Source organism: Channa argus, chromosome 15 (genome assembly GCF_033026475.1).
Source record: "Channa argus isolate prfri chromosome 15, Channa argus male v1.0, whole genome shotgun sequence".
Classification (NCBI taxonomy): domain Eukaryota; kingdom Metazoa; phylum Chordata; class Actinopteri; order Anabantiformes; family Channidae; genus Channa; species Channa argus.
The window spans coordinates 2,509,907-2,524,133 of NC_090211.1; the positions used below are offsets into that span (position 1 = coordinate 2,509,907).

At 40.5% G+C, this 14,227-nt stretch overlaps 1 protein-coding gene across 5 annotated transcripts; it reads left to right on the forward strand.

The window, feature by feature from the left end:
- Positions 1-5,074: 5,074 nt before the first annotated feature.
- On the forward strand, positions 5,075-13,683 carry LOC137100264 (cyclin-dependent kinase 5 activator 1-like). Of its 5 annotated transcripts, XR_010910874.1 has the most exons (5): positions 5,075-5,902; positions 7,986-8,633; positions 8,800-9,216; positions 10,589-10,684; positions 10,773-13,683. XR_010910874.1 is itself a non-coding variant. In XM_067477966.1 (4 exons), the coding sequence occupies exons 2-4, from the start codon at positions 8,118-8,120 to the stop codon at positions 10,607-10,609; spliced, it is 954 nt and encodes a 317-aa protein (XP_067334067.1). In that variant the 5' UTR covers positions 5,075-5,902; positions 7,986-8,117; the 3' UTR covers positions 10,610-13,683. The 5 variants fall into 5 exon arrangements, 3 of the variants coding, with proteins under 3 accessions (XP_067334067.1, XP_067334065.1, XP_067334066.1); XM_067477966.1 differs by having other exon boundaries at positions 10,589-13,683; XR_010910873.1 differs by having other exon boundaries at positions 5,077-5,902; positions 8,800-10,684.
- Positions 13,684-14,227: the final 544 nt, after the last annotated feature.

The window sequence follows — 14,227 nt, forward strand, 5'->3', positions numbered from 1 at the left end:
CTCCATCATCTAAACTTAGAAAAACAACTTCAAAAGGATATAAGAGGAAAGAAGAGTTCCACATTAAACAGTCTCAATGCTGCTGCAAAACTATAAAAACACCAGGTTTAGAGTAGTCTAGTTATATGTTGAGACTAATGCAACCGCAAGGGGGCACAAGCCAGTGTCTTCTTGTACCACTCCCAAGTCTGGATAAATGCAGAGGGTTGTGGCAGGAAGGGAATCCGACGTAAAAACAGATGCCGAATCAAACATGCGAATCGTGCAGAGCTGTGGCAACTACAGAGGAATAAAGCTGATGAGCCACACAATGAAGTTGTGGGAAAGAGTAGTGGAAGCTCGGCTAAGGGCAGAGGTGAACATTTGTGAGCAGCAATATGGTTTCATGCCTAGAAAGAGTCCAACAGATGCAGTATTTGCTTTGAGGACGCTGATGGAGAAGTACAGAGAAGGTCAGAGGGAGTTTGCATTGTGTCTTCGTAGATTTAGAGAAAGCGTCTGACAGGGTGCAGAGAGAGGAGCTGTGGTATTGTATGAGGACGTCTGGAATGACAGAGAAGTATGTTAGAGGGGTGCAGGACATGTATGAGAGCTGTAAGACCGTAGTGAGGTCAAGGTGGAGGTGGGTCTGCATCAAGGATCGGCTCTGAGCCCCTTCTTGTTTGCTCTGGTGATGGACAGACTGACAGATGAGGTTAGACAAGAATCTCCATGGACTATGATGTTTGCAGATGACATTGTTATTTGTAGTGAGAGCAGGGAGCAGGTGGAGGAAAATCTAGAGAGGTGGAGGTCTGCTCTGGAAAACAGAGGAATGAAGCTTAGCCGCAGCAAGACAGAATACATGTGTGTGAATGAGAGGGACCCAGGTGGATGGAGGTTACAGGGAGCAGAGGTGAAGAAGGTGCAGGACTTTAAGTACTTAGGGTCAACGGTTCAGAGCCACAGAGTGCAAGCAGGTTGGAACAGGTGGAGAAAAGTGTCAGGTGTGTTGTGTGATAAAAGAGTATCAGCAAGAATGAAAGGAAAAGTGTTCAAGACGGTGGTGAGACCAGAGATGTTGTTGGGCTTAGAGACAGTGGCACTGAAGAAAAGACAGGAGGCAGAGCTGGAGGTAGCAGAGCTTAAGATGTTGAGGTCTCTTTGGGAGTGAATAATGAATGAGGACATCAGAGGGACAGCTCATGTTAGATGTTTCGGAGATAAAGTCAGAGAGGACAGATTGAGGTGGTTTGGACATGTTCAGAGGAGAAACTGTGAATATATCGCTATAAGGATGCTGAGGTTGGAGCTGCCAGGCAGAAGGTCTAGAGGTAGAGCAAAGAGGAGATTTATGGATGTAGTGAGGGAGAACATGAAGTTAGTTGGTGTGAGAGAAGAGGATGCAGAGGACAGGGTAAGATGGAGGCACATGATTCGCTGTGGCAACACCTGAAAGGGAACAGCCCTAAGAAAAAGAAGAAAGAAGAATTTATATGTTGAGACTAACTAGACTGGAATTAGCCAAAAATTATCACTCTACCAACCAGCCCTAACACTGCACCACCACATAGTTCTACATGTATTGGCCTATTTATCACTGAAATTTGGCAATAAACTTGGAGAATCTGTTGCTTTAGTATTTCATCAAAGTTGGCACGAATCACTGGAGTCACTACACAAGACCATAAACATTACACCAGTAATAGAGATTAAAGACCAGTTAGCTCACTGTAATCTGTCAGAGCTCAGTTAGTGTTATTATCCTCAGCATTTAGATCCAGGATAGTGTATTTACATATTCTCTCCTCTTTTCCAACCACATTGCCTATGAATAGCTGTAATTGGAAAGAAAGCCATTCAAACTGAAAGTCAAGGTAATTGCCCATTGGGCAACTTTCTTTGCAGCCAACAGAAATGAATTATGCAATCACATAAACCACACACATACCAATGCAGTCCAAAATAAAAACACATTACAAACACCACAAACAGGGTGTGGGTGAACGCTGAGACATGTAATGCTATTCAGGAGGATAATGGAAGCTGGGATTAATTAATTCCTAATTCTTCTATTTGTCCTACATTTTGGCAAGGATTGTCTTAAACCGGATTGCAGTAGCTTATATTCTGCAAAAATTGCATGGATGACATTAGCCATGATTGCCTGTGCTTTCTTTAAAGCTCTACCTCTGTATTGGCTGGCAAATTCATCAAAGTTAGTGCCTCACTATGTTCTGTAAACTTTGTTTCTTTTTTCAGTTAAGAGACACAAGCCAACAGATAAAAGACAGTGTTAAAATTTACTCAATAAAACATTTAAATAGAAGAAGTATCAACCTTAAATCTAAATTTATGATAAAAATACATATTTTGATGAGCCTTTGCACAATGTTAATATTACTATCAAACGTAATGTGCCCAAATATTTATACTCTTGCACCACCTCAACAGCCTTTTTTCCAAAAGTAAATGCTCATTTATTAAGTTTTTGACACGTTTATGTTTAAAAAAAAAAACATTTGCACCATTCACTAAAATCCTCCACTAGTAGACCAAGATCACTGTGAATGCCAAGGTAATGTGACACAAGTTATCTGTAAACTTAAGTATGTCTACCTCATAGTGCGATTGATACTCATTAGTGTATAACACAAACAAAAGTGGCAAGAGGACACACCACTGCTGGGAGCTGTGGAATCAGATAAAAGAACATAAAGATTAGACCAGGGAAAAGGTTGATGCTGAATACAATTAAAAATGGAGGAAAAGTTAATAAAAAAGCAAGCATACAAAACAGTTTACACCACCCAGGAGATTCTAAACCGAATGAAGTAATGTTCCCACACCTCTATCTGCACTGTAAGCAAATTGGAAACAGACAAACCAAAGAAACATGTTAAAGGTAAAATGTTCTGCACTTATATAGCGTTTTTCTACCTATTAACACTCAAAGCACATTACACTGCTTCTTATTCACTCATTTACACTCACACTCACATCACACACACTCATCAGGAGCAACTAACATGTGACCGGACTCTACCTTCCTGTGCCACAGTTGCCCCTAGGTAGTGACAGAGTAAGTGCTATGGAAGGGGAACATGGCAGAAGCCTATAAAATTAATGCTTAAGTAAAGTTACAAGTACTTGCATAAAAAAGTACCACTTTAATTGTTGTATCAAGTCAAAATATTAAGTACATGCTCTACAATTTAATTAAAAAACAAAAGTACAAGTACTCGCTCAAGAAAATGTTAAATTCTATTGAATTAGTTGCTGCTGTTGACTGATCAAAGGGGAAAAATATGATATAAGAAAAGTTTCTGGCAATAATAACGTTAAGAGAGACTTACTTTGAACGATGAGGAGGCTGGTCATGTTGGAGCTGATTCTAACCACTTTATATTCTGACAGAAAGTAGATTATATATTTTTTAATAATCTGGAGTTAAAAAATAACTAGTATTGAAAACTGAGATAAACAAGGTGAAGTAAAAAGTTCACTACAATATTTACCTCAGACTGTGAAAGTGCAATAAAAGTAACATAAAATGGAGACAATTCAGTATGTAATTTAAGTACAGTACTTTAGTACTGTACTTTTATTTAGTTGTTTACCAGCTCTGATGACAGTGCTAATTGGTGAAATGATTCAGGTTCCAAGTTTAAACCCAAATTTTAAATTTCTGCCAAAAAGATCATAGTTTTTAGTAAGGCGAGTACAAATTTTGTATTTTGTTAGACAAGCTAAAGCTAAATTATGATGTAATCTCAATGATTTCTAATGTGTTAAACATTTCCTGTAAAGATATCTAGAAATAACTATTACATTTAGTACAAATTAGGGGGGGGGAGCATTCTGTTGCCTTTGTTTATTTTTTTATTCAATTCAATTATTCAAGTTTGCTTCCCTTGGAAATCCCACTTAAAGTCAATACTGCATTTAAACCTATCCATACACATATTATTTGTGGACGTCCATGCTTACCTAAAGACAAAGTTCCCCTGGTGTGCAACAAAAAAGACTTTAAGGTTACATTAGCACTTAATTACTATCTGCCAACTGAAGTCAAGTCATTCCAAATTATAAAATACTGTAACTGTATTGATTTTACAGGTACAGTCCACTCTAAATGTAACAGAAAATGAAAAATTGAACAGAAAGGCATAAATAAAAAGCATGTATTACACAATGAAGACATTTGGACTCAAGAGCAGAAATTTTATCTGGAGGTCATATGAAAGGTCAGTGTGGCTCTAAAATTGTCCATGGAGCACAGGACCAGCGGTTCCCTCCTGGCTATGTCTCAGAGTGTCCTCGAGCAAGACACTTAATGCTACTGTAAGTTGCTCCTGGTGGGTCAGGTGAGCACCTTGCATGGCAGCCACCCCCCCCCCATGAGTGTGTGTGTGTGTGTGTGTGTGTGTGTGTGTGTGTGTGTGTGTGTGTGTGTGTGTGTGTGTGTAAATTAGAAGCAACATTGTGTTGGATAAAAGCCCTTTATAACCAGACTGCTTATGATGTAGAATTTTAGCTTTTATTTTATTATATTTATACCTCAAAATGTGCATGAAAGGCAGTACTTTTTGTATCAGATCACCCAGGTAATATTTCTTCTAACAGCATAGGAACATTTGACTGACATGCTACCCAGGTGTCCCCTGTGAGGTTGACTGTTCAAACAATAAATAGCTCTAAACTACTAGTTTTTTTTTTAGACTCGGGTTTTACCTTTTAAGCTGTGTATGGAAGCCAAAGAAAGCTCTGGTGTCCTGAGCAACATACACAGAACAAGTTGGCCAAAGAAAATAACAACAGCTTATGTCAGAAGGCAGAAAAAATAGTAGTGACATAAAAACTACAACGTTTTATTTTTGAAGAAGCACAAATACTTCAAACTGTACTTCTAAATGTCCTTTCTTTTCCTCCACTTTTTTAGGATATAATCTGGGGCAATTCACACTGTCCCTAATCATGACAGCTGTACTAAATCCGTCTGCAGGCGGAGTTAATCTTCTGCCACAGCCGCAGCTTTGACACATCTGCTCGGCTGGTTCAGCACCTCGGACAGCGAACTCGCCCATAGGCTGGAGCCCCGTCGCCGGCCAATGGCTACAGCGGCGCGGCTGCGACAGCGACGAGCAGCAGCAGCAGCAGCATCTAGGCAGCAGCCAATGAGAAGGTGCCGTTTCTCTCCTACATCCAACCGGAATGACTGCAGATGCCCGCATCAAAGCAGTGTCTCTCTCTCTCTTTCTCTCTGGCAGCCTTGGATAGCTGTGGGTATAAGCTGTCATCTATTTTTGGAAATCATAGTAGCCATTTTCGTGTCTCGGTATTTTCCGTCATTCTGTCGATTAAGGGTTTTTTTTTTAAGGCCGATCCGTGTTGTCTTCGTTCTAACTGAGGGGGCTGTGTGTGCTGTAGCGGCACATTCATAACCGTTACAGGTCTTCGGTTCTCAATGGAAGACATCTTCCCACTCGCTGCGAGCGAACAACTGAAGCACATTTCGCATCTGCTTTCCATCTACATCCACATTAACGAGAGAGGGACTTTTTATCAATGAAGATTTGAAGGGGGATAAGCAGAACACTGGGACACAGCTACACCGGTGTTTTTCATATTATCGGGCACCGATTCCGTTTTCACGCCCTGGACCCCGGGCAGCCTGTGTTGGCGAGGTGGAAACCGAACGGACCGAGAACGCACAGAGCAACATTTTGACCTCTTTTTACCCAGCAGCAGGAGCAGCAGCAGCAATGGGGGTCAGGGTGTGATCCATGGGGTTTAAAAGAAGACTCGATTAATTGATTGGAAGGTAGGAACACAGAGAGGCTTGTTTTGCTTCATATGAAATGAGACATTTTTCTCAGCATAGAATACGACAGTCTGCCCAACAGCATCACTTACTACACAGGTATGTGACCAGTTTATGCTCACATCTATGGCTCACAATTGGGTCATAGTCTACAGGCATTATAGAAAACAGTGCCTAGATTTCTTATGTTTAGAAACATCAGCCTATCAGCTGATGTTTCTGAAGCTGGCTTGTGTTGACGGAGGGGGGGGGGGGGGGGGTGTTTTCAAGGCTTCCATTTTGAAGCTAAGATGGATGCTTGCGCACAATTCTTTCTCATGCCTCTGTGGTTTTATCTTATATAATAAAGATGAAGGTCCGCGTTACCCGGATTCAGCCTATAGGCTTCGAATGTCAGTGCAGAGAATCAATCACAACACATTAACACCCGATTGGACGTTAAAAGCTAATGGAAATGTAATTTATGATTGCTGCCGTCCTTCATATTAGACTATCAATAGGTTTCAGTGACAGGGAAATAAAAATGTGGCCATTGAGCTGCACACAGTGGCTTTAACCATTATTAGTGTGAAGGAATTTAAGCAAAGTATGTACAGGTAGGTGGGGAGTTTATAATAAATGGACCAGTCACAGACTCTTTATTGTTAGATTTCTTTTACATTTTTTCCTTCCTTAAATTTGGGAGTTTTTTCTGAGGCTTGGAAGCCAAAGTTTGATTATTTCTTATGAGTTTGCTAAAGATCCATTTACCTGTTTAGTGGTGCTTTTAAAAACATTTCCTGTTCTTCCACAAAATATAGTTTTCTTGCTCCTCAGGCTTCATTGTAACTACGTGAAAACAATATCAAACATAAATCTAGGAATTTAGATCAGTACAATAAGCAAACTCCATAACCATAACAGAGACATGATTGATAACTTCAGAAAAGTTTTCTCTTCATTTTTTCTCACAACAACAGTTTAAAACTGAACCTTCTTTGTTGCCTTTGGAAATCATAGATCGAAAAAAACAAATTAAAAAAAATTCTTTATTCAAGGTTCAGTAACTAGCATTTTCTGGACCTTTCACTTGGGTTTTTAGGTTGTTCAGTTGTTTTTCAGTTGGTAATTGAAGGACAGCAATCTATAGACTGGGCCCATACTGAGCAAACTTCATCAGCTGAGAATGACCATACAATATGACTGAAATCTTTGGAAAAAGTCAGTAAGTGAAATGTTTTCTTCCCTCAAGCACAATTAAAACTCAGTGAAGTCTAATTCTTGGCCTTACAGAAAATACCCTATATGTATAAGCCAACGGGAGTTTTGTCCGTGTTTATTCTGCCTTGTTATTCTGTAGTCAATGCCTCTTTAGGTAAGTTAGTAAGTGTATGTGTAAGCGTAGCGATGATGTCATCAATGACATCAACCTTTTGAAGTGTTTGCCTTTGAAGTTTGCCTAGTTTGAAACTACAGCTATTGTAGCCAACAAGACAGACATGGAAAAAAGGGTAGTTGTGGAGGGAAACAAGATGTAGTGGAGAGTTGAGTGTGTAGCTGTGGTGGTCCATGGTTTCTTAACATGTTCTGCTGAAGTATTCTGAGAAACATTTTCTAAAGAATTACTTTGTTATCAGCTCAATTGTGGAACGTGGACTTCAATAAATGTTCAGTGTTTGTCATACAACAATCTCTGGAGTGGATAGCTTGTGGAGTACCGGACACGAGTAAGCCTGCCTCTACATTATTAGGAAACCATCTCTACATGAACTAAACACATGGATTAACATTCGGTGTCAACCATGGAAGGGGAAGTTGATCCAGCTTTTGTGGACAGTGATAACTGACTCTTAGGGCCAAATTAGGTGAGCTGATGGTAAAAAAGAACAAGACACTTCATTTAATAGAAACTTTTAAACATCATTGTAAGAGCTTTCAACTACTTATTAGCATTTTCTTCTGTGGATTGAGTCACACCATGATTGGGGCAAAGCAAAAGCTCCATCAGAGTATCTAGGGGGTCCTCATAAAAGCTGAACAGACACCATCTGCTCAAAGAAACTTGCTAGTGAAACTCTAGTTAAGATTTCTTTAATCAAATTAGCTTTCTAAAGAACTTTTAAAAATGTGGTTGTTATTGAGCCTTGTTTCCTGATGTAATTAATGAAGAGTACTGCCACTACTTCCTGATGTTTCCTTCCAGGTTCAACTTTTTCCAGAAGTCAGACTGTTTGATCGCCTCTGAGCTCTTTGTTCAGGGCAGTCAAAGAGCTTTTTCACCACTGCTCCCCACTCCACCTTTCCTGAGTCTCTCTGCTAACCCTCACCAGCCATCATGGGTACGGTGTTGTCACTGTCTCCCAGCTACCGCAAAGCAGCTTTGTTTGAGGATGGTCCAGCTACCGTGGGCCACTACACAGCGGTCCAGAACAGCAAAAATGCCAAGGATGCTGCAGCTGCAGCTGCAAAGTCCCTCAAGCGGCCTTCCATCATTAATGTGTTACCATGGAAACGAATTGTGGCTGTATCGGCTAAGAGGAAGGGCTCAAAGAAGCTGCAGTCAGATGTTGGGGACGGTGGAAAAGGGAGCTCTCCAGAAGGCCATGGTGCCACCACAGCCAACTCTGCCTCCAATAGCCTGAAGCTGAAGAAGTCTCAGTCCTGTGCTAACCTTTCATCATACACATCCAGCCAGGACCCATCGGCCACTGCTACCACTACCTCCTCCCACCTGCCCATCTCCAAGACCCTGGCTAATGTAGCGACTGTCGCTGCCAAAAAGAATTCTCTCACTGGCTCTGGGATCCAGCCGTGCACTGCAGTGGGGACACCAAAACGTGTCATCGTGCAGGTAACTGCCTTTTTTCTCACCACATAAAATGTGGTGTTAAATTGGTAATAATGAATCTATCATCACTATAATATCTCCAGTTCTTTCCCAAACCACTTTTCTCATTGTTCCTGTCTCTTCTTGTCTTTCTTCTTCTCTAATTCTCCTTTCCATTTTCTCCGCCCAGGCGTCCACTAGTGAACTGATGCGCAGTTTGGGTGAGTTCCTGTGCCGTCGCTGTTACCGACTTAAACGTCTATCTCCGACAGATCCGGTGCTGTGGTTGCGCAGTGTGGATCGTTCCCTCCTCCTACAGGGCTGGCAGGATCAGGGCTTCATCACACCGGCTAATGTGGTCTTCCTCTACATGCTGTGCCGCGACGTTGTCTCAGCCGAGGTGGCCTCAGAGCGTGAGCTACAGGCCTCATTGCTCACCTGTCTCTACCTGTCCTACTCCTACATGGGCAATGAGATCTCCTACCCCTTGAAGCCCTTCCTGGTTGAGGCAGAGAAGGAAGCCTTCTGGGACCGGTGCCTAGAGATCATCAACCGTATGAGTGGCAAAATGCTCCAGATCAACACCGATCCGCACTTCTTTACCCAGGTGTTTGCTGACCTGAAGAACGAGAGCAAGAAAGAAGAGGAGAAGACCAAACTCCTCATTGGCCTTGACCGATAAGAGGGAGCTGGGAGGGGGGACGGCAGGATGGGTGGATAAAAAGATTGATAAAGTTAATAGGTTGAGGACAGACGGATTCATGTAATGCAGTGTAGTGCTACCTTGAAGCAGTACTGTTGTCTGGCGTCTCTAGAGGTTTATGATTAACCAAATTTCCTGTTACTAACCCAGAACAAAGAGCTTCTGGTATCAATCAGGACGTTTAAATCATTTGAGTTAGGTAATGAGCCACCTTAGCAGCTATAGGCTTTTAGTCCGAGGCAGTTATAGAAATGGGGTGTCTTGTGTGAAGGCAGAAAATGGCCTGCAGAGACATTTCACTTACAACAAAACAGATTAAATCAGTGTTGTTAGGATCCTGACCAGAGTACTTAACAAGACTGGATCTGATGAGATTCTCAGACTACTTGTCACAATAAACGGCTTTAAGACAGAGATATGATCTTTACTTTTTCAAGAGCATTGTAAATGACTACACAGACAAGCAAAGCTATAAAAGCTTGGTCAGCAGGGTCCATGATGTGACATTAACAGAATGTGGGAAAGAGATATCTATCTTTTGCCTCTGGCCCTGGAACACCCATCTGTCTGCCCTTTTCCTTGTTTTAGTGAGATAAGAACCAAAATCAGATTTTCTGTCTTTTGATAAAACATGAACGTGGTTAGAAACGCCAGACAATGCAGATTCAGTAATAAAGGCTGAATATTATATATATATAAAGATAGAGGATATTGTTATTTGATTGCATCCTGACATTTCCACTATAGAGAGATGTCAGGGTAAGAATAAAACAAAGTTGCATGAGGTCACGTCATATGTCCTTGCACATGACCACCTGCTTATTGCCAACCCCACTTTACCTTATTCCTATTGTTCTGCCCAAGCTTGTTGCACTCACCATCACTGGCTGTGAGGTCCACCGTTGAATTAACCAACACCATAACATGGACTGGCTAGAATGTGTGAATACTTTTTAGACTGTGAAATTTCCATCCTAATTTGGCATAATTTTGCTATACGTATTTCATTCAAGCAAATCTTCTACATAGTACTGTACTTCTAAAGGAACATTTGGATTTATTTGGCCAAATGTGCTATGAAGTGCAAAATCAGTTATTAATTTTAGTATGAAATACTAATCCCTTGTGCACAAATTCTTAATCATTAAACAAGCAGAACTTTAAGCTGTTTACATTTACAAAAATGTGGGCGAATGCAATACAGACCCCTCCAGGTCATGTTTTACATGAGGAATAATCTCATTCCTTCCTACTTACCTTGCACTTTCTCCTGCAGTTCATATTGGTGCTGTCCTGAATGACCTGACCGCAGGAAAGTGTTTTCGAAAGAAAGAAAGAAAAAGATTTCTGGGCTTACCTACAGGATTGATAGGTGAAGCTGGGTTTTGAACGACGTGACCCGTCTCAACAAATGGCTACAGACATCAGAATGAAAAAAAAAAACTTTGATTTTATTCCAGGTGTGTAAGAGCAGGGGGCAGATGTGACTTTTCTTCCAAAACAACAATGATGTCTTCACTTGGCTCGAGGGACTGCTGATTGAAGTGTCTCCCCAACCCAGATTCTCTCTCTCTCTCTCTTTCTCTCTGTCTATCTGCTCCAGCCTGGTCTGAACCAGTCCCCTCCTGTCTGGTGCATTCCAGTCCAATCGTCCTATGTTTTAAGACTCTGGTTCCCGGACCTGACAGCTTAACTTATTCACACAAGTTGTTTGACATGCATGTGTGCTTTTATAGGTTTCCTAGCATGCTGCTTTGTGTTGGGCACACCGCACCACATGTTACAGAAGAGACTGAGCGGTTGCCAGACTGAACTGAAGAAAGCTAGACTCAGTAATGTGACATCCACATGGCTCAAGGACTTTCAAGCAAAAGAAATGTGTGAAAAACAAAGGAAAGTTTTATCCATGACAATGCTGCACATACAGTGGCAAAAGCAAGTCCAAGCATTGGTCCCTCTTCGAGATTTCCACTATCCTTGGTTCCGTGGTGCTTAGGGGTCAAGACTATAGAGTTCACCTTTTCCGAAACCAGTCATAGCTTTGATGGCCTTCCAAAAAAGTCAAAAGCCATGCAAGACTTTGGATCACATGGAGTGGATGCCACATGGGTACTCCATTGATTTAGCATTGCATTTCCACAACTGATGTTTACACGTATACCAACAATGTAGCGATTTGTTTGTTAAAGACATAAATGACTGAGCCTCAGCTATATTTCCCCTGTAGTGTAGAGTTCATTTTGAATTGATCGAGACGCATGGTGGGCACGTGGCTGCAAAGCTAGATTTCATTCATATTGTTGAGCAAAGATAAACGCACTAATATATTTAGGATTATATTTAAAAAAAACAAAATAGGATGCACATGTTATCACAGATTGAGCACTCTTTGTCCTGATAATTTCAACACCTGTAAAATTGATGGAGTACCCCCTTTAAGAGCTCAAAGGATTTAACTGGAACTAGCCAGGATATTTTTTTTTACCAAAGGAGATACAGATGCTCCATGTGTCCTTGCTCTGATGATGTCACATCACCAAGTCTAACCGTAGTCAATAAACTCTGTTCAGTTTTTTAAAAAGCTCTGCCTTCTCGTGCCATATCATTCTAAATACTCATTATTTCATCACACAATGAAGAAACACAAAGAAAAACGAGCCAACTCAAAAGTCTGCTGTATCAAAAAGACTATAAAGGAAAGTTGGTCCACATGCTTTGTCACAGTGTTGCAACATCATGTAGACCAGACCGAAATATGTGGACCAGAAAAGAGGAAGGACCCTTGTTTGTGATGCAATGGCATAATGGCTAAATGGAAAGTTTTTCATTTACATACACGATGGAGGTTTTATGTGTCACTTTGCAAAATGAAAGCCAAATTTTGACTCGTCCAAAGCTGAAGCGTTCATCATTCTCTTCTCATATTTATCATTTCTTAAAAATGTTCTTTGGCCCAGTTTCCACCACGGTGAAACAGTTAAATTAGCAGTTGAGGATTCACTTACCTTGGGAAATGGGATTTTCAGAACAGAATTTCATGCCTGTTCCCGGACTGGGTGTCACCATGATTCAGGTCATGTTTGAACTCTGCTGGTGCTTTGTGCTCAGATCATTAATGACTGTGTTGCAGCAGGAACCGTGCTGTGAGACAAATATGCACATGTAGAATGAATCCATCATTCCTCCTATGGATTAGTAATGGGTTGAACAGTTAGCAAGTAGCATTTCTTGAATGGCTTTCCTGAGAGGACTGCTGAATAATCACTTTTTGTGTCATTTGTTGAACCAATTTGTAGTCAACAAACAAGTTTAAAACTTGTTTGTTGATCTTTAACTGCCATTATAAAAAAAAAATGCTGACAAATCCCCCTTTCTATGAGACGGCATCAGGTGAGCGGAAAGCTACAGATAGAGCAAGAGGCATATATTTGTGTTCTTTAACAATACAATGATTTGAATCTAACCCAGATTTGGTAGAAGACCAATGAATATTCATGGTGAATTCGAGATCTATTATCTAAATGTGCTAAATTTGAGATTGAATTGACTGTTGGCTCAGCCACGTCCATTTTGGCTTCCATTGCTACACCTGTTTAGCTTTCTGTTTTATGTACTTCACGCTGTACTGTTTTAGCGAAAATGATTTTCAAAATGGACATGACAGAAATTCGTAATTATTTTTTAAAACAGTGGATGTTAGTGGCATTATTCACACCTACATAAGTGTGGAGGAATTCTTGGTTTCTAAGCTAAGCTAGTTAGCTGGACCTGCTGCTAATTGTAGCTTATTTAAGTTTAAAGTTAAATCCACTCCTTATATGTTTTTGTACTCGTTTTTCCTCATATTAGAAAAGCTTGCAAAAAACATTTCCAAACTTCTGAAATGCAAAGTATTTATTTTTTTTAACCCCAGCACCACTGCCCCACCATGTGGAGAAATATAGAGCTTAGGCCTGCCAAGTGTAGCTATGGTGGCCACGACTGCACCATCACTGTTCAGGCTAATGTGTCAGTAAAAGACCACTTCTTCTCCTTTTGTTACATTCATACTTGACATCCTATTTTAGAGTATGATTTATTATTCGATATCATGTGAATGTGGGGGTTTTGACAGACAACAGGAGTATGTATTTCTCTGCGAAACAGAAGAACGGATGAGGAAAAACTCCCTCAATATTTTTCACTACTTCTGCTTTCACCTGCTGCAGTCCTACAGTGAACCGGAGACAAGGAAGCAAGGAAAGGAAATATGTCCTCTGAAGGAAACTTTTTAAACATTTAGAGAGAGATTTATGGGTCTTATGCTGTGAGTTGCAAAAAAAACAAACAAAAAAAACATGTATGGATCACCTACACCCCCCCCTCTCAAAATTGATCAACTCATAACTATGTGCCATGGTTTATCTTGCAACACATACAAGACAAAAAATATTGTGTAAGATATGAAGCTTTGATAATGATGACGAAGTTATTACAGTTTTTCTTCCTTTTCATTTGTGAATCATATTGTGTAAACAAGAATCTTTGTTGAACAAAAATCAAGGCTACTAGTGTTACTAGAGTGCTGATGCTGCATTCTGTTACTATGTGGATGTATGAATATGTATGTGAGAAATAAGAATTATTTGATCAACTGTTACAGGTACTTTATATAAAAAATACTTTATAATTTTGGTCTGGTGTGTTCTTTTGTCAGGCCACACAACTTTACCCATAGATCTTGCAATCCTTCAATATGCAGTTCTTAGTCTGACCACAGAAAGGCAGTGATACGCTGTTGCAGTGATACACAGCAGCTGAAAGTGAAGACTGCAGCACAACAGTAGGTTTAGTTTAAGAAGGAATAGGTTTTTTGAGACTCGCCAATGAGAAATCCCTATTATGGGAAGTGTTTTCATAACTTTCTAACACTTGA

Coding starts and splice junctions, on each gene's coding strand:
- LOC137100264 (XM_067477964.1), top strand. CDS start 8,118: ATGGGTACGGTGTTGTCACTGTCTCCCAGCTACCGCAAAGCAGCTTTG. Junction 8,634..8,799: donor CAAAACGTGTCATCGTGCAG/GTAACTGCCTTT, acceptor TTCTCCGCCCAG/GCGTCCACTAGTGAACTGAT.